Raw genomic sequence first — 20,068 nt, 5'->3', positions numbered from 1 at the left:
TTGCTTCTTGGCCCTGGCCCACGGACCGGCCCAACACACCATTGGCCTGCATGGGCTCGGGCCGTGGGCCGTACCGGGCCGATCCCCAACTTATCGCAGGGGAGGGAAGCACGGCCCGTTCACCGCTGGCGGGCTGTGCCGTGCCGGCCCGCTTTACAATTATAGGTTTTCGGGAAAAATTTAGGTCGTAAAGTCTACCGAAACAAGGTCCGGAAAAGAGAAAACGGACGATCCGAACAACTTCTCCCTTCCTTATTTTTCCCGGAAAAAAATAATAATAAAGAGAGAAAAGTTTTTCTATCTTCTTTTTTATTTTCCATTTCCTTCTGTGTTTTTTCTATATTTTCTTCTTTCTCGCCTTTCGTTTTCTGCAAACCGATCTCGAGGAAGTCTCCTTTTCGATCAATAGAGACGATTTAGAGAAGCAGATAAACCCTCATTTACAGATGTAATTTGGAGGACATTTTCTGCTTTTTATAGCAGACTTCTTCATCTATCGATCGATCAATAAGCAAATAGGTTGCAAAAAGTCGCAGCAAAGTCCCGGTCATGGCGGTTGCAGAGAATGCTGGTGTTGATTTGGGGATTAATGTTGGTTCTTCCACCCGGAATTTTGAAGCTGTCGGGCCGGATTCGCATGTACCGAACGATCTAGATCAACCAAAGCAGAATCATTTAGGCACGAGAATGGTCGATCCTAATTTACATCAAAACAGTAGTAACAACAATAATCCAATTTTAAGGCCACACGATCAGCCGTACCATATGAAGATTCATCAGTTTCAACAGCAACATCAGCAACAACAGCAGACTCAGCACAGGGGAACAACTCCATCGGCGCATGTTAGCAACCACAAGGCACAGCTGTCACAGGTTCAGCACAACCTTGACCAGGTGCCTAAGAAAGCTGTGCAGAACATGCAAGTAGGGGGAGCGATGACGGCGCAGCATGGTGCGCCAGGAAAATCTGGGTTCGTGCAGGCTCATCAGCGATCGAATGGCGCCGATTTGCAGAGGAACGGAGAGGTTGGTGAGAGTTACAAGCGGGATATCAGGGACTTGGAGGAGCTCCTTTCCAAGTTAAACCCCATGGCTGAAGAATTTGTTCCTCCTTCCCTCGTTAACCATGGATCAGGAGGTGGCCTTCATGCTAACAACTTTTTGGTGCATAATAACACTGGAAATGGCAACGGAAATACCACTAGAAGGGTAGGATCAAAACTGCTTTCTCTCGATTTCTTTGCGTCCTTTTTTTTTTTTTTATCTCTCCCTTCTGTGCATGTCTCTTTTGTCCCATTCTACTTTTATTAAATCTCATTTTTCTTTAATTGGTTTCTCTCGGTTTAGAAAAAGAATAACTATAATCAAGGGAAACGGAAAGTGAACAGCAGAACAAGTATGGCACAACGAGAAGAAGTAATTAGGAGGACTGTATATGTATCTGACATTGATCAGCAGGTAAGCAATTACATTAGCTTCGTGAGGTTTCCATTTTTCTTTCCTTTCCCGCCCCCTTCGTTTTTTAGGTAGAATTCCTCCTGCCCCCTCAGTTGCTCTTTTTTTCCCTTTTCTTTTTATTTTTTTATTATATATAATGCCTGTCGCTTAATACTTTACTTAAAATATTTTGTATTTGGTGTCTAGGTGACTGAAGAGCAGCTCGCCGCCCTTTTTATAAACTGTGGACAGGTAACTCAAGTTCGTTTTTTGTTACTCTAAACTGCGCTTTGCTCTGGCGATGGTGACTTATCTCTTAATGGCTTCCTCTTTCGTGGGCTGAAGATCGTTGACTGCCGTGTATGTGGTGATCCTAATTCCGTTCTTCGTTTTGCTTTCATTGAGTTTACTGACGAGGGTAAACTTCATGAACTCAGTAGGCTATTTGGTTTACCTTCTTGATCAACTTCTTATTTTGTTTCCTATTCTGAATCAACGGTTGTTTGCTTCTTGGTCATGTGACAACTCAGAGGGTGCAAGGGCTGCATTGAGTCTGGCAGGGACGATGCTTGGATACTACCCAGTTAGGGTGCTGCCCTCAAAGACTGCAATTGCACCTGTTAACCCGACATTCCTGCCAAGGGTGAGGAAGTCTGCAACTGTGGTTACTTATATGTTTCTTTACAATGATAATGCTTCATTAAAATTTTCATATTTCTGAATTTAAGAGCTAAGGTGGCGTTTAATAACTTCTGAAATAAGAGTTGAAAGTAGAATGCTGAAAAGATTCTAAATTAAAATATTTGCTATTGAGTATTTTAGCAACTAGAGTCCTACTTAATTACTGAGAATACACAGGCCTAAGAGTGATTATTTTACACATAAATTTGATGATATATCAAAAACACTGCTGAATTTAAGCCATTTCTAAGTTTGAAATGTTTTGCATTCTGCTTCCAGTACCTATTTCAGCAGTCCCAAGTCATGCCTTACTCTTTCTGGGTTCCGTTTTTTCTAATTTCTTGGTGACCATGCTTTTCTGGCCTACAGTCTGAAGATGAACGTGAAATGTGTGCAAGAACTATTTATTGTACAAATATTGATAAGAAGGTAATTTGGAATTTCTATTTCATTTTAAAATGTGATATAATGCATGAACTGGTAGGCTCTTTCCTAAGTCCGTTGTTAATTTGGTATAGGTTTCTCAAGCAGATGTCAAACTCTTCTTTGAATCAATTTGTGGAGAGGTCTGTAGCTGCTATTCCATCAAACACAAAGCTTCTATTTCATTTTGAATTATTGGATCCATGTTTGGAAAAAGAGAGTTTATGGGTTGCATCTTTTACACGCAGGTTTATCGTTTGAGACTGCTAGGAGACTATCACCATTCTACCCGTATTGCTTTTGTTGAGTTTGTAATGGTAATTTCTTCATGTTCTTTCTTTCTCTATCCTAAATTCTTTAAACATATTGTGCTGGCTTCAGTGAAACTTGGCCATGGTGTCTGACATAAGACATCTCTGCTATTTTTTTTATATACTTTTATATTCACAGGGCCTTAAAAGCTTTTTGTAGTTGAAAATTTTGGAGTTCCTTTCATTTCAAACACTCCACAAAATGACAGCATTTGTGCACATGATTTTTCCTCTCTGGATGCTAGAGGAATGATTCTTTGTGGGGATAACTCCAATATTTCTGATGGATAATTGATAAAAAAAAAATCTGATGGATAAGCAAAAAGAAAGAAAAACTGGTGCCACACCTATAAAAAATGATACAAATGTAAGGTATATCCTTTTGGTCTCTGTCCTTGAAAAGGCTGTGGGCTGCTCTATCCCTTCTTTATAAATTTCCATGTTTAGACTTCAAAATTGAAGCAACTTCTGTCAAGTTCTGGCATCTGATGTGAGTTTGTTGTAGCCACTTCAATGGTTCAACCAGTTTGAAGAGTTAATGCAACAACTCCAACCAGTGAGACAAGATAAAATTAATTAGATTGTTAAGGTTTTAAGAGACAACACTCTGATAAGAATATTATACAGAAGTAGGGAGAATTAAAGACAATATAAAGGGTTTGGAATTTGAAACTATATCGTAGAATAAATATTATGCTAAGACCTAACTTGGATGTCTCATTGGTCACTGATCAGTGCAAAATCTTAGTTCTAGATGGAAATAATCCATTTCAAGAAATTAAATATTGGCATCCATAAATTCTGTGATTTCTTGTTAAGTCATTATTCATTTTAAGGTGCAAAGCTAGGGTCTGTTTGATAACACAAAGTTGCTGGACTGGATTGATTATTGCTTTGTCTTTTAGTGAAGAAAATAGTCATATAATGATGCATTTAGGGGCAAAATAATTAACCCGACATGTTGTCAATCTATTAAGGAGCTCACAACCTACTTATGACTTATTCACTAAAATACAAAGCAATAAGGTATTCAGTTCATTGACTTCAATCATTACCAAATGGCTTCTTACTCTTGTAAGTTCTCTTCCCCTTCATGTTTTTTTTGTTAGGGAATTTAGCTCAGTCTTTTTTTATCACTTCAATAAAAATCAACATTAAGGTTATCAATACTACTTGCAAGTCAAATGTAACCAATAGCAAAAGGAGATTCTATCTTCTATCACCATGAAACCATCTTTCTGGGGGGGATGTTTATAAGAAATAGAAACCTAGATTTTTAAAGCAACTCTAATTAAAGTAACCTCGCGCCTCCATGGCTCTGTGTTTACCATTCACCCTCGCTCCCTGATCCCCCGTTCTTCTTGTTGTGCTTCCTCTCGTACCTTTGGTTCCTCAAAAACTTTGGATCCATCCCCTTGGTGGAAGTGTGCGTCTCCTGGGCTTCTTGATCCCATTCATATGGGCCTTGTAGGACTGAGTTTGAGCTGTGTGGTTCTTCGACTTCACCATGTCTCTGAGGAAGAGAGAAGCAGGCCCTTCTTGCAGCTCTTCTAGGGTTAGGGTTTCTGAACTGGTGGAATTTATCTCAGTTTTTCAGCTGGAGAAACACTGAACCCAACTTATTGTCTAGGACTCTAGGCAAAAGGTCCAAATGCAATCTCCGTTGTAGAGAGCTCAAGAAGCTTCCTTTCTTATCCACTTGACAATGATTTGATGATCTTCTATTACAAGAACGGCAAGGAATCTAGTTGCCAGGAAGGTGCCCCATTAATGAATGCAATACTGTCCACTTAGAATCATGGTTCAAAGTATCGTATCGTATCTTTTGAAAAAGATACGGTCCGAAACGCCTGTTTCCAGGTGTTTTGGACCCCCAATTTTTTTTAATAATAAAAAGCATGCTAAAAGCTTCCCAAAAAACCAAAATTTGAAAAAAAAAACTAAAAGAAAAAAGAGTTTCGGCCGTTTCTAAGTACCGATACGATACAACCTAAACTCGTATCGTATCGATACTTTGGACCTTGCTTAGAATTCTTAATTGTCATTTTCCAGGTTAGAGTGTCTGCTCATCTTGTAATATTTGATGATTTGATCCTTATCCATCGTTTGCATGGGCATGAATATTTGAGTACAGGAATGGTTGAGCCGTTGTTGCTGACAATCTGTGACTTGTTTTATTGTGCAATGTGTGAGCGGTAATGGGACTATGAGTAATACCAAATGAAGTGAGTTTAGAATAGGAAGTGGAGAAGAGAGGAGAGAAGAGAGTTCTCACCCACTCAACTAGGGCATCCTATATCATTATCAAATAAAAGTATTGTATTATAGAAATATCCCTGTTTGGTAATAAAATTGTAGTGAGTAAAGTACCTGTCTAATCTTTCCTTCTGACAATTTCTTCTTTTTCCCATCACCAAGGTTAACTGATAAGGGGGCTATTTGCCTAAGGATGGGGTTGAAGATTCAACAATATTTCCTATGGAATAGATGGGGTGAAAAAGGAAAATTCTACTTGGCTAAACTGATAAAAAAGTCACTTGGTTCAATTGAAGTTGGTCTATAGGCCTAAACATCTGGGCAGCTTGGCTTTTGTAGGGTAGGTGCCAACTGCCAAGTAAGCTGAGGCCCTTGTGGTCAGTTTCCAGCTTAACATTGATTCTTCCCAACTCAATTCTTTTATCATTAGTTTTGCTCCTTTAAACTGATCTGCCAGCCATATAATCCATCTTAAACCTTACCAACAGTGTTTTTTTTTTCTTTGTTACTGATAAAACAGTGCTTTTTTCTCCTTAGATGTTCATATAAATCTCATTTTTACTTTCTAGTGAAGTTTTTTCAGTCATTTCTCTACCGGTCCTACATCAGGATGCTTTTGTGTGGCTGGTTTTTCTTGGTAAAATGTTCACCATAGATTATGTAAAACGTAGGGTATATTTGGAAATTGTTGTCCTATGGGCGGATCATTTAGAGGTTTTATTTTTTTCTTTTTTTTCTTTTGGTTTGTACAAGAAACAAATCATTTGGGGAATTTGTGATTAATTTATTCCTTTTAATTGCGGTCTATGGTCCCTTTTTCTATATGTTGTGAAGTTTGAGAGGGGTGAAATAGCAGAATTTTTGAAGAATCTTATAAGCCATTAGTTTGGCTGCATCTTGATGCCTATTTTTTTTAATCAGCAGAAGTAGATTTATTTTATTAAATGAAATTGGAAAATAGGGGTGATTAATACAACTTGATTGATCAGAGTGTCAATCCCTTCATAATCCAAGCTGCAAAGATGCTCAAAACAATTGCTGCTTCATAACCCCTTGTTTTGCTAAGGAATTATCCAAGCCATTTGCACTCCTAATCCATTTGAGTTCAACCTCTAATTTTCTTACTATCTTTTCCACTTCTCTTAGTATGTGCTGAAGGGTCCAAGGGATACACCTGTTTGATTTTTCCCATGAGATGACCACTTGTGAGTCTCCTTCCATCTCAGTCACTCTAAATCTCATCTGTTCAGCTAGTCTATGATCTTGCAACAGATCCAACAGTTCAATCTTCAAAGAGTTTCCTAAACCAATTGGCCCTGAAAACATTGCAACAATCCCCCCCTCCCCATTCCCATGAGATAAAAATTTTACTTTATTATCTGTTGGGAGTTTCCACTCCATACACACTCTGTCTTTTATTCTTCATGATTGCGCTATTTCTGCCCAGGCCCTTGAGAAGTCAGTTACTGAGAAAGTAAAGGCTACCTTTATTTTTATGCTGTCTATCACTTCTTCCAATGTTATGCTCTTCTCCAAGAAGACTATTCCTCTCTTCCCACACCACCCAGCAAATTGCTGCCTTAGTGGCCCTTCAAAGCACTTTCCCCTGTTTCTTTGGTTGCCTTAAGAAGTTAGGATTGAATAGGCCAACCACGTCTTGAGGGGGGCTGGGGGGCCCATCTGCACCTGAAGAGAGAGTTGAAAAACTCCCAGGTTTTAAACACAAAGGGACAGGGGATTAGTAAATGGGATAGGGTCTCACCACTATCCCTACATAAAAGGCACATAGAAGGCCTTCTTTTCTGCAACTATCACAAGTATTTACCTTACCAAGAAAAAATTCCCAGCAGAAAGCTTGAAATTTGAGTGGAATAGGCTTACTCCAAATTTCTTTCATTGGGAAGTTCACCCCTTGATGGTTAGATGGGGCAAGGGACTTGAAGGAGGAACAAGCAAAGAGGCCATCTGGAGAAATCGTCCAAATTCTGGAATCCTCAAGGGAGGAATCCAGCGAGACCTGCCTTAAGGTATCAAGTAAGTGTATCAAAGAAGAACACTCAGAATCCTTCAAGCCTCTTCTGAACCTGAGGTTCCAATTTAAACCATTTGGAGAAGGTATTCCTATTTTGGATATGTGTTCCCCTTTAAACTGAGAAATATCCAAAGGATGAGGAAAAAGGTCCTTAAGAAGAAATTACCCTGACCGTAAATCCTCCCAGAAGCAAATATTTTTTTTTGGATGAATCTCCTAGAAATGAATTTTGTCACCCTTCCCATATTGAACCTGACGGAATTAAGAAAGATTGGGTAAGCAACATGAATTGCTTTCCACAGAGTAGCTGAGGAAGTGTGGGGAGCAACTTTTGCATCCCAGCCTTACCCATGAATGCTTACTATTACCTTGTGCCACAGCCTTTCGCATGTCAGCCTATTGTTTTTTGATGGATTGGGTCCATGTCCTTAAAGTGTTTAAAGGGTTGATTAGCAGATATATTAAATGACGTTTTGTCTTGGATGTAGAGGGGCATATACTGTAAAAGTCTTGGCTTTAATTTTTTCGTATATTGTTATTCTCTCTCTTAAATATAAATACAATTTTTTTGATTACATATCAGGCAAAAATCTTTGACATTTGGCTTCTTTATATGTTTCATTGTTGTGAGGCATACAATCAAACGTTGTCACTACAACATTGAATCACCAAATCCCCCCTCCCATTTTCTTCCTTCCAGAGTTAGTTTGTGTAAAAGGCCATTGGTTGCAAAATATGGCCCAGATTTCACGAGCATGTTTCTTGATTTGGGTGCTACACCCAAGATTGTGACAAGCTTTCTCAGATGATTGCTGAAATTAATATTTTGTTAACTTCAGACCCTACTCAATGGATGACATCATTGGAGGGTGGCAAGTTACAGCACAGTATTCCTCTTCATAACCTACCTCGCATAATGAATGGAACCCACTGGATACTGATCAAATAAAGCTCAATTTTGATGGGTGCAGCATGGGCAACCCAAGGTTGTTAGGAATTGGAGGAGTCTTTAGAGATAGTCGGATTGTATTGTTATTATTTTCAGGACCTATTGGCTTTTGGGATTCCACAAGAGCTGAGATGAATAGATGATAGCAGTTTTACATGGACTCAGATTAGGGAAGAGGTTGAATATGAGAGAAACTTGGTGGTGGAAGGAGATTCCAAGAACACATTGAGCTGGCACGGAAAGATAATCAATAAACATGGCAGTACTGATACACCTTGAGAGAAACTATCCATGCATTAAGGAAGATGGTCATCTAAATTCACAGGGTATGTAGATCGCAAAAAGCATTGACTGACTCACTTGCAAAACAAGGGGGTAAACAAGTGTATTGGGGGATGACTAAAGAAAACTACATATGAATATAATGTAACATGGAAAGTGTGGATTGGGAGTAGAGGTTTGAGGGACTGCAAGGCAATTATGAATGTTTCTCATTCTTTTTTTTTTTTTTTTTTATAATCAATAAAGTTGTCAGTTAAATATAAAAAAAGGTTAACTTAAGTTTGTCCTATCAACTTCCACTTAGTGGGGAGTACTTATTCCTTGTGGTCTAGTTGCACTGTGGAAATTCTTCTTGCTGAATGCTAGGACTACTTAAGGTATTATGTCTAAGAGATCATGGAAACATAAGTTTTCTTGAATGTTTATCAAGACTCAACTGTGGTTCCTCAAATTTATTGGGCTTAAGCTTCTTTATTAGGGATGATTTCCCCCTATAGTCATCAGGTGTCTTGTACCTATTATTGCTTTGTTCCTGTAAGTTTGACGTTTATGGATCAAATTTGCAGTTAGATGGAAGTTTTCACTGTTTTTATTTTTAATTCAAAATCATTGGAGTGATCTCTGTACAATTCAACTCAACAAACCCTTGATGGCCATATCCATTCTAAATTGCAGAGATCTTTGTACTTGATGGGATTTATCTTGTGATCTTTATAGTAGCAAACATTAGAATGGCAAATGCCTTTGTTGGAGATAGCATGAAGGAGGTACTAAGGTCACGTTTGATAAACTGTATCTCGGCCTCTTATGTCTGAAAAAGTTGCTTTTCAGATGCAATGATCATTTGTGTTCTGCCTCTTACTATGCATTTGAATAACCAAAGAAGCGCGAAGTAGTTAGACATTGTCCCATCATGGAATGCAATCAGAGGCATTTCAGACATGTCAAAATGACCCTAATACCCATTGACAAATTTAATATTGACATTGGTTGCCCTTGTTGTAATCTCCATTTCGAGCCAAAGGGCGATAGAGACTTTGCATCCCTAGTTTGCAGACGAAACAGAGATGACATAGGTGATTGGAGGACAACATCTCAGGTGAGATTTTGGGTTTTTTGTTCACCACTTCTGATTCTATTTCAATCATAACATCCTATAGATTGGAAAAGGATGACTAGGGCTTTCTTAGACATCAACAATTGGGGCTTTGTCAGAGCCAACAAACGAAGAATCCATATAATGGACTTTCTCCTCACATAAGGTCTGGATCTCCTGGTGCAAATGAGTGGCCTTGGATAGGTCCAATTTCTTGGGTTCGGAGGTGAAAACTTCCTTCAAGTCCTTCAATTTCTTTGACAATTGAAGAACCCTGATGGTGGGCTGCAAGAGCTTGACAGTGTGGTGAATGTTGGAGAGCTGGGTGATCTTGAGGCAAAATTGACGGTGTGGATTGGCGATCTCCTGGTGGACGTGACAAACAGAGGACTGAAGGTATCAAACAACAGAGAGAGCATAGGGTCCTTGAAGGAGGAAAGTTGGGAGAGGAGGTCATCTGGTGGGAAAGGACATCGGAGTGGAGTTGCTTCTCAAGGGGATGGATGTCTTCTTCAAGCTTCTCGGCATGGGTGGCTGCTGAGCCAAAGTTGAGTGCTTGGGAGGAGAATTGGGGTGGAGTCGAAGTCGGGGGAGAGGAAAGTGGAGAAGATGGGATTAGAAGAGAAGGTATTGAGGGGGGAAAGAAGAGGAATGGGGAGTGGGAGCTTAATGAGTTGGGTCTATTTTCAAGGGCAAAATAGTAAAATTGACAGTTATCAAACCTTGGAAGAATACCCCTACACAAATGCTCTTATTTTTTCAGAGACTCTGAAAAGTGAAAAGTGTAAATTTTTCTCATGCAGTTCTTTAGAATTCTTGGGGTTGAGTAATACATCCAAAACATTTGACTCATCTTATAAAGAAAAGGATGGAAAATCAGATGCAAGCATCTACTTGAAGTCTTGAACCCGTATCGTTTATTTTTGGAATTGATTTGGCATGGTTTATTTTCTCCATCGAATATTTTGCGATAGAGTGCTTGGATTGAGCAAAAATGACAAACATTTCTTCCATTTCATAAATAACTTCCTGGAACATCTGATGAGAACATCTTGCAAATTGAATGAATCATCAACTGGGATACATGTGGAGGTTGTCGATGACACTTATTAGCTAGAAAGAACTTGTTGGAACAAGCTGTCAAATGACATTTCTTGATCCACCTTTAGAGGATCACCATGAACACTAGAAAATATATTAGGCCATTTTTATTTAAGAAGATTGATTATTTAGATTTTTGTGCTGGTGCACATATAAGACTGCTATCTTGTAGGTAAAGCTGTAAATAGGCAAATTGTATACATTGGTATCTCTGAGCTTCATCTGAGGCTGTGCTGATATACTCTTCTGCAAGACTTCAGGAGACAACCTCAAGGTTTACTGCAATAGAATTGCATTTCCATTGGAAAGACTCTGCACTCCATCAGTGCCTCTAATAACATTTGGGTCCTCTAACATCCTAACTAAAGGGGCTTGTTGAGTCTGTCTTTGGGGAACTACAGATTTCATTTACTTGTTGGGGCTTGGATGATGTTTGATGGTTCTGATAGTTTATTTCAAGCTGTGTCTAAGCATGCATTTTCTGTGTCAATCTTAACGTGTGGTCCTAGATTTTGGTAAGATGACACATAAGATATGAGAATTCTAGGTTCTTATGGTTCAGGTCTTAATGTCTATGTTAGTGGGGTTACATGATGATTTCATTCTTCATAAACTGGGGATTACTACACCAAAGCTACCTTCTGTTACTGTTATTATTATTAATTTTTGATTGTTACCTTCTGTTATGAGTTATGACAAACTGTTGATTATGATATGTTATTGCCCCTACTGATTTGAGAAAAGGAAAAGGACAATTCATGAGGGAACTCATGGATGTTAAAATGTTTTATTTGATGAGACTGTTTACAAGAGAATGGAGGTGACCTGGGGGGTTTTAGATTTTCTAGGGGCCTTACAGATAGCAAGTGTGTCATCAATGAAAGATGTGATTCCCTTGATCAAGATATGGACCCCAAGGGCATTTAGTCTAGCTCTACTAATCCTCTTGTTGAATCGAATGGTCCTTTGAACATTCCCTACAAGGTGATTTGGAAACCCCTATTTGGGAGCTTTTTCATGGAATTCTTGCTGAATTTTTGTATCATGGCCCAGAAGAGGGGAGAATTAGTGACTTAATCTTCTTCTGTTGCCAATTTGTTTATCAGATCTTGGATCATATTTTTATCTGGTCACCATGTAGGATAATCTCTGAAGATTCTTGGAAATTTTTATTCTCTTGCAGGACTGCAGTTCCCAACAAGATGCAGGGTCATGTGAGGTATACTTGATGCTAATGTTTGGGGCTTCTGGGATGAAAAAGAATTCCAGAATATTTAACAACATATCTTGGGACCTATGGAGAGCTTGTTGATTTGGTCAATAGTTAAACATTAGGGTGTCTTATTAGATAATGAATATTTACGAGTTCAAAGGCATTTTGTTGACTAAACCAATCACTTTATAAAGCCAGGAGAAGAGGTAGGACTAGGTCCTTCTAAGTTTAGTTGTTTTCGTTTTGATGGCTGCTCCTTGGGCAACCTGGGCCATCTGATAGGGAGCGCCATCAAATTGAGGTAGCACAGATTTCTGCCTTTCTGGGCAGCAGGTTGGGTCTACTTGTTCATTTGGGTCCTAAGATTATCTTAATCCTTTTGCTGATAATCTTGTCAGGGCTGGAGTAAGGAAGGGAGTAATTGGGGGGGGGGGGTTGAGACCTGGGGGTGAATTTTTTTTCTAGTAATTTCTTTTTGATTTTTGTCCTTTTATATTTTATATTTGATTTTTTCTTTTTTTTTTACATTTTTATTCTGCAGTAATTTCATACTGCAGAATCTATGCCTTTGTGGTTCTGTTTGCTTTAGTTTCCTTCCGTTGAAATTTTTGATAATTTATAAAATTTGGATAAATCTTTTTTTTTTGGTAGTATGAAATCCATATAAAGATGGACTTAAACAAGGTGTAGGATCCACCTACTACAGGACAGTTAATATGGGTATGGTATAACTGAAGATTTTTTCTCAGAAGTGGTTTACCATATTACACAAGTAGTTTCTTGATGGAAGAAAAGAAGGCTCCCTATAAACAACTCTTGTTATACTTGTCAATCTATAGGCAAGAAAAAACAATAAAATAGAGATCTAAGGCAGGAGGGTGACTTTATCATACGACCACTCTCTCACCCATATCATTGTCTCATATCTAAGCCAAAATATGAAGTTTACCATAATTAGTCACTCTCCTTGTAATTGCAGATCCCCATAAAACTAATTACATTACAAAAAAGCTGTCTTTTCTGTAAGCATACTGTTTATGTACTGTCTGGTTTTAGAAGTTCTGAATTCAATGCTCATCATGATTGATAACTTCTGATTCTTCATTACCTTAATTGCAGGCTGAAAGTGCAATTGCTGCCCTCAACTGTAGTGGTGCAGTGTTGGGATCTTTGCCAATAAGGTCTGTTTCCTGTTCTTCCTCGTGGTGGTTCTTAGGCTACTGTTTATAACTCAAGTTGTCAACTAATTGTGACATGGGTTGTTTGTAAAAGTTGCCTTAATGTCGCTTGTGTAATGTGCATTCAGGGTAAGTCCATCAAAGACACCAGTTCGGCCTCGTGCTCCTCGCCCATCCATGCACTGAATTATTTTGAGCGTGTCCAGAATGATTGTTACTCCTACGTTGATATCTAAGTATACGTACACATATATACAGGTAGTTATTATGGTCTGGATGTTTAATTTATAGTTTTGTTCTTGGCATCTAGTCTGGGTTCTTTATTATCCATAGGGGGTAAAGGATTGTTCATGTAGAGTTGGATGGAACTTCGAGGCTTCCAAAGAGTTTATTCATCAGTGCACATTAAGATGAACAACTGTAGCCTGTAGGGCATATCCCAAAAATGAGTACTCTCAGAATGTTTCTTACTTTTACCCCTTTTGAAGTACTTAGGAAGATGGGTTTAATGAAGGTCTCTTTGGTACATTTTAGATGCAACTTATAAGCAATTTAGTGATTTCAGCGCTAGTACTAACAAAAGGTTCTAGTTTCATTAGTCTGGGGACAATTGTATTCATTCTTCGCTGATGGAGTCTTACAAATGCCATGTCTCATCTACCACTTAAAACTAGATATTTCTCCCAACCTTGGTGGCTCAATTTCCAGCTATGTTTGGGACTCAAGGTTTTAGAGGTTTGATGCTGTAGTGGCAGTGTTTTTTTTTTTTTTTGTTTTTTTTTTCAGTTGTGTGGATTCAGAATCAGAAAAAGGAGTAATGTGAGTGTCCTTGTGCGCATTCTTGTTCGGTTGTTCCCAGGCAGAGAGGGTGTGAACGGACAGATTGCTATTGAAGATGACTTGAGGTTGAGGCACGCATTTGCCTCAATATGTGGATCTTGTCTCATTTTTCTTTCCTTTTCATATATCGTGACTCGGCAATTCATTCTGTGTGTGACCCTGGGATTGTAAGGTTATGATGACCCGCTTATTTCGTACAAACGCTCCACTTTCATGAAATGAGTATATGTGTTTCTTCACTCGTTCGTTCTGTATACCAATTTATCACCAGGTTGGTCCTTTATCAATGCCCTGCCTGCACTCTGCAAAGGTTAAAGCTTGTGCTTCTTTCTTTCCTGGGTGAGTTGTGGACTTTGCCAGATTGGGGCCGGGTTTTGAGATGTATAGCACATGGCATAATAAGCTATGCAAATAAAATTGTAAGGGAGGTAGGTTTATCTTTTCTTTATACAAAAATGAAATAAGAATTACCGTGGGAGTGATAGGTTAGCTATAAGCTATACTAAAAAGAAGGTTTATGGTTTCTCCTTTAGCTCTGCTTAGCAATGATTCCACTTTCTTAGTAAAATATAAAATAATAAAAATAGTTTGAGATTGGTTGCAGATGAAGGTGCCAGCTGGCTCAGTAAGTTCTTTGACTGGTTCAAGAAGAGACTTGGGAAAGAATCTCGCCTTCACCTAGGTTTGGGGGTAGGGGTTTATAGTAGACTCGTGAAGCAAAAATAATAAAAAAAGGATTAGTTGCAGTTGCAGTAGCAGATAATAGGCTTAATTGAAGGAGCAAAAATTTTGGGATTTCTATGCCGTTTTGTGATGATGATGACGATGATGTGTCATGGTTCTTAGATCTTCTCCCAACCATAATTCCTTAAAAGACAAATTGCCAGTCGTTTTGCTACTTAATTATATACTTTGTGGCGTGTGCCTTTGAATGGCCTTTCTGTAACCTTGTCAGCTTCTCTGTTTATCCATACCATCTCTAATTGTTTATATCTCTATCTTCAGCTCTCACACGAAACAACGAAAAAAAGTTTGTCTTGGTCTTGGACGAAAGCCAATCTCCCCCTCGGATTCGTTGTTCCACCAGTTTCTTTTTACAAGAAACTTCTCCACAACCTCGCATCAAATTCCAAGATTTTGAAACAGCGACTGATGCAGACCCGCATGCTTGACTTTTGACTTTGACACAGCAGGAAAAAAGGTATCACCCTCTACCCCCCCTCCTGCCTTGGATTCCATACATGTCTCTAACAAGCTCATAAAAAAAGGTGACAACACAGATGAAGGACAGTAAAAGTCTCAAGTAAATTATAGATGAAAGGAAAAAAGAAGATAGAGAGAGAGAGGATAGCTGAAAAAAGAGAGACAGAGGCACTATTTATGCAATGCCTCTCATTAATGGAACTTATTACCTCAACTCTGAAATCTGAATGATGATTTTCATTTTCTACCCAACAAAAAAAAACAAATATTCTGAATGATGGATGGGCAAACAAATAAAAGAGAAGCAAAATTACAAGTTGAAAAAAGCCAATCTATCATGAGTTGGTCTTTCTTCTTGACAAATCAATGTCGGTAGACAGTGGTGGTCCGATCGAAGACATAAAAAAAACCAATCTTTCGGGCCAATTGCTGCTAACTAAAGCATAAAAGAAAAGTGGTTTGTTATCATCATCGGAAGCCCCGTGCATTCCGAGACAATACGAATCAGTCTAAAAAATCAGTATCAACACTAGGTCGAATCATTTAAAAAAAAAAAAAAAAAACACTAGGTCGAATCCGAAGCCAATATTTCGTTTCGACCTCGTTTTTCTTTCTTGACTAATACAGAAATAAATGTGGCCTTTTATCCTAAACGACCAAGACTCTCTCTCTATACCACCTTACCAAATCCTAATGACTACGCTATTGATACCATGGCTGGCACTGGCAGAGCTCTCTCTCTCTCTCCTCTCTAATTGACAAGACTGCCGCTATTTTTCTTCTTATCTGGCAAATAAATGGCAATACCAATAGTACCATCCAGGAATTCGTCTGAATAAAAAGAATTCCTGATGCTGCTTCTCTTCTCTCCACCGGGTAATCGACAAAACTTGGTCCCTTCTTTTTTCCCATGTTAAATGAATCCTGTCAAGAGTGACGGAACAAAATTGCAGTATCCTCTTCGTTAACTAAAAAAAAGGACTAAGCTGATGAAGTATTCTGCTAGGGGGTCGTTGCCTCAGCGGCTTGTGAAGCACTGGAACCTGTCATTGCCGGCGCCGCTCCTACCGTAATTGTCGCCGAACCTGTTGCATTGTGGTCTCATTTGTTATTATCGACACCACTGGAAATTGAGTTTGGATGGATAAAACGAGAATTAATTAGAAGTTGAATTGAATCAGACACAAAGCTGGGTTTAGAAGTTGGACCGGTGGTTGTGGTTGTGATTGCAGAAGCAGCTGCTGAGGCGGCGCCACCACCACCATAATGCTGAGGCAAATATGGGTAATGAGGTATCATCTGGGGATAATGAATCCCAAAACTCTGTCCTTGAGCTTGACTGCTGCTACCATGTTGTTGGGTGTACAATGGATAGAAATTATGGAAGATAGCAGGAGCCCCCGACGCCACAGCAGTAGCAACGTAGTATGGCGAAAACTGCTGCTCCCCATATACACTGTAATAGTTCTGCTGCGCATCAATGCCAGAAATTTCAACTCAGCATTGCAGTGATATGAATGTACATGTAATGTATTGTATGCCTACATGCATCATGCGTGCACTGTGATATTGTTGACATACATACATACATAACATATGCATGCACGTGCATTCAACAACCTCATTTAATTAATCTAGGATAATGTTTACACTTTACAGTAGGGAAATACCAACCATGGGGTACATGCCTTCTTGTGAATGACCTGAATACCTGATGAAGGATGAAGAAGGGAAATTATTAACAAGAGGATGAAATGCAGAATAAAGAGACTAAGAGAGAAATAGAAGGCAAAACTCTTCTTCTGTTTACCCGTAAGTAGGATAAGGAAATGCGTACTGAGCGGTGGGTTGATGGAAATACGTGGAAGACGAGCCATGATAAGCGGGCGGAGCAATCGATCCCGGAACTGGTCTGAATCTCCCCATACCTACAATTTTTGTTTTATAAAAGAAAGGAGAAAAAGAAAGTGCATGTTAATGCCCTTTACAATTCATTTTGTGATCCATTAGTTTCAGATGAATATCTAGATCGAAAACGTTGATGAAGATTGAGATATAACTAGTGCATTTGGGAATTTGAATTCAATGCATCTGCTCAAAGCAAGGAGAGAGAAACTAAGACTAGCAGTTGATTGATGATTAATCTGCAAAACAGATATAAAAAATAAACGAAAATTGATTCAAAGGAAATAGATACGGCACAGACCATGTTGTTGAGGGGTGGATGGGTGATTCCGATGTGCACCAAGAGACGCGAGATTGCAGTTAGTTCTCCTTCCATCGATCACTGGGGATGGATTCTGACAAGCCCTCGTTGCGGCATCCGGATCCTTGAACGTCACCTAATTAGAAATCAAGAGCCCACAGTACTCTAATATATCTGTAATTGGTTAAAATCATAAAAGGTGTGAAAAACAGAATTGAATGCCATATTGCCATTAGCGAGAGACTTTTCTTCACACTTACAAAACCGTATCCCTTGGATCTTCCTGTGTTCTTATCGGTGATAACCACAGCTTCTTGGATCTCCCCAAACTGCTCAAAATAACGTCTCATCGTTTCTCGCTGAGTCTCCCAAGCCAACCCACCAACGAAGATCTTTGTGTACGTTGTATCTCCGAACTGCCCAGCATTTTTGCCGCCAACCATCTGGAATTGTCTTTGTTGTTGAGACATGAGGAGGAAGGAAGTAAAAAAAAGAAGAGGGATGATAATAGAGCTCCAACCAATAAACAATGCAATCCACCCAGCAACAACCGAAAAAAGAAAAAGCCAGAAAACTAGAAGAATACAGTACAACAAGACCAAAAACCCACAACCCCAAATTTGCTTTTTGATCAGAAAAAAAAAAAAAAATATATATATATATATATATATATCAGTCAATCGACCCCAAGAAGATCTATGATCAACTCTCGTTCTCCTTCTTTCTCTTCTTCTGCTGCTCCTCCTGCTACTACTTTTCCAAAATCAGACCCCCTCAGATTCCTCAACAGCGATACCCGTAACGAGAAAATCATTACTGGTGAGGGTGGAAAGGAGGAGATGCAAAAGAAAAGAAATCAAAGCATCGAAAGGAAAACTGTGGAGGAGAAGCGGAATAATTATTTATAATCAAGAGAGAGATACAGAGAGAGAGAGAAATAGTAGATACAAAAAGCTGCAGTGGGCACCCACGAAAACAGTGGCATAGTATGTCCAATGAGAAAATTTAGATCGATTTCTCTGCTTTCTTTTATCTATATGTATTCTACATATCAAAGCTCAACTTTTCTTTATAGGCTCCTCCGTCTGAATAATTTCTGCTTCGCTGTATTCAACCTTTCTTTTCGCTCTATCCATCTTTTGTTTGGTTTAATATAATATTATTATAATAGTATGAGTTGAGAACAGAACTGATACCTTGACCCGTCCTTCTTTCTTCTCTCTCTCTCTCTCGCGTCTCGTCTCTATTCCTTGTTCAATGCAATGCCACCCCACCCTCGTCCTCTCTCTCTCTGTCTATCTCTCTGCTTCGTTCGCCCTGCAGGCTGCAGCTGCTGCAATTCTCGTAACCGAAAGTGCAGGCGGGAGCAGGAGGTTGTATGTTGAATGGGAGCAGGGAAAGAAACAAAAGCAAAACGCTGAGACTTCTTTTCCTCTGCTCGGCTCGACCTCCAAAATCTCCTCTCCTCTCTCGACATAACAGAAGAAATAATCATAATTTAAGTTAATGAATCAAAATTAGAAATTATAAATGGAAAAGGAAACAAATCTGAAACTCAAAACGTAAACAATTAGCAAAAGAAGAAAGGAAATTAAAAAAAATTGTTTTCTAATATTAATAATAAACTGAAATGGAAAAGTGACGGGATCTGCTCCTCGCACTCGGACGCTTCATGCACATTCATCGTGCATTGAGAACATCTCGTGGATAATAACTTAAAACGGAAGATGTTTCCAGTAGAATGTATTGTGAGGCGCGTGTTAGGCGCCTTCTGTGAGAAGCAGATCCAGTAATGTTGTTAAAAAAACCTGCAACTGAATCATGACTGTCGCTACCGCACAACGGCTTTGGACTGTCGAGAGATCGGTCAAACCTCTCTCCCTCTCTCTCTCGTTTTCTCAATTCTCACCTCCCTTTGTCGGCTCTCGTGGCGGCTACTTCGCCGCGCTGTCTCCCTTCCACAATCCACAGGGAAAAAAGGGGTCTTGCTAAAGTCCGCCTTCTTGGTGATGGAATCTTAACCTTCACCAGTGCTTGTATTGCACAAATTTGAGTTTATCTTAAAATTATTATTATCACAAAAAATAAAATACATATCGCATAAACAATTATTGATTAATGCAATGTAATTATATTTAGAACCTCAAATTTTTATGTAGAATTATTGAGAGCAAAACAAAAACAAACTCCCAGTCAACTAAAAGCAACCAATGTTAACATGTTGCATTAAAAATCATGTGCTGTATGAGGTGATTAGGGCTTGTTTTGTTTTGTTGTAGATCAAAACAAAAGTAGAGGACCATCTACAGCACATGTCATACAATGCAGTGCTGTATGACCATCTCAATCTATTTTGTTGTAAGTTTGGAATAAGGAAACCAACTGTGGCACATGCCATACAAAAGAAACCAAGAATAGGTGATAAAGTTTGAAAAATTAGAGTGAGATGGTGTGATCATATGCACACATTGGAATCTGTCTGTTACAAGTTCAAGGGACTAAAGAGTTAGGGACAGACTGAAAAAGGAGTTGGGCGAAAGAATATGATATATGATGAATAGAATGGAATGATCAAAGGGGATTTATGTAGCTAATCCCATGTGGTTGGGACAAGGCTAGATTCCATAGTTGTACAAATGATGCATGACGGTAACTATTAAGAGCGACATCCAAAAATTATAAAAAAAAGAACATGAATATCCATTGCCGATAACACATGCCAGATGGCATAAGTGCCAGACCTCAAGAGATTGAATTGGAATTGGCCTACTTTAACTCACATTTTTTTTTTCCGTTTACAATGAGAATGGTGGCCATGAGACCTTGGCCGTGGCAAATGTTTTCAATCCTAATGCTTGTT

General features: G+C 39.0%; 2 protein-coding genes across 12 annotated transcripts; one reads left to right on the top strand and one right to left on the bottom strand.

The window, feature by feature from the left end:
- The first annotated feature begins 286 nt into the window (after positions 1–286).
- On the top strand, positions 287–16,146 carry LOC104593733 (polyadenylate-binding protein-interacting protein 12-like). 7 transcript variants are annotated; one of them, XR_016083811.1, is made up of 13 exons: positions 288–1,209; positions 1,348–1,458; positions 1,645–1,689; positions 1,783–1,855; positions 1,968–2,080; positions 2,488–2,547; positions 2,637–2,684; positions 2,790–2,858; positions 11,752–11,787; positions 12,901–12,962; positions 13,088–13,217; positions 14,805–15,000; positions 16,009–16,146. XR_016083811.1 is itself a non-coding variant. In XM_088900280.1 (11 exons), exons 1-11 carry the CDS (start codon positions 550–552, stop codon positions 13,143–13,145), a joined length of 1,335 nt encoding a protein of 444 aa, XP_088756406.1. In that variant the 5' UTR covers positions 288–549; the 3' UTR covers positions 13,146–13,472. The 7 variants fall into 7 exon arrangements, 2 of the variants coding, with proteins under 2 accessions (XP_010252001.1, XP_088756406.1); XR_734618.3 differs by lacking the exon at positions 11,752–11,787 and having other exon boundaries at positions 287–1,209; XR_016083812.1 differs by lacking the exons at positions 14,805–15,000; positions 16,009–16,146 and adding an exon at positions 13,819–14,038.
- LOC104593742 (uncharacterized) lies at positions 15,155–18,873 on the bottom strand. 5 transcript variants are annotated; one of them, XM_088900283.1, is made up of 6 exons: positions 18,405–18,873; positions 17,469–17,651; positions 17,209–17,344; positions 16,813–16,930; positions 16,677–16,713; positions 15,155–16,472 (listed from the first exon to the last, which is right to left on the bottom strand). In XM_088900283.1, exons 2-6 carry the CDS (start codon positions 17,649–17,651, stop codon positions 16,104–16,106), a joined length of 843 nt encoding a protein of 280 aa, XP_088756409.1. In that variant the 5' UTR covers positions 18,405–18,873; the 3' UTR covers positions 15,155–16,103. The 5 variants fall into 5 exon arrangements, with proteins under 5 accessions (XP_088756409.1, XP_010252031.1, XP_010252022.1 ...); XM_010253729.3 differs by lacking the exon at positions 18,405–18,873 and having other exon boundaries at positions 15,155–16,087; positions 16,211–16,469; positions 17,469–18,345; XM_010253720.3 differs by lacking the exon at positions 18,405–18,873 and having other exon boundaries at positions 15,155–16,087; positions 16,211–16,472; positions 17,469–18,341.
- Positions 18,874–20,068: the final 1,195 nt, after the last annotated feature.

This window comes from Nelumbo nucifera, chromosome 3 (assembly GCF_055504915.1).
Source record: "Nelumbo nucifera cultivar China Antique chromosome 3, China Antique-T2T, whole genome shotgun sequence".
Classification (NCBI taxonomy): Eukaryota; Viridiplantae; Streptophyta; class Magnoliopsida; order Proteales; family Nelumbonaceae; genus Nelumbo; species Nelumbo nucifera.
The sequence above is the reverse complement of the archived record's forward strand: the minus strand, read 5'-3'. Positions and strand labels throughout refer to the sequence as shown.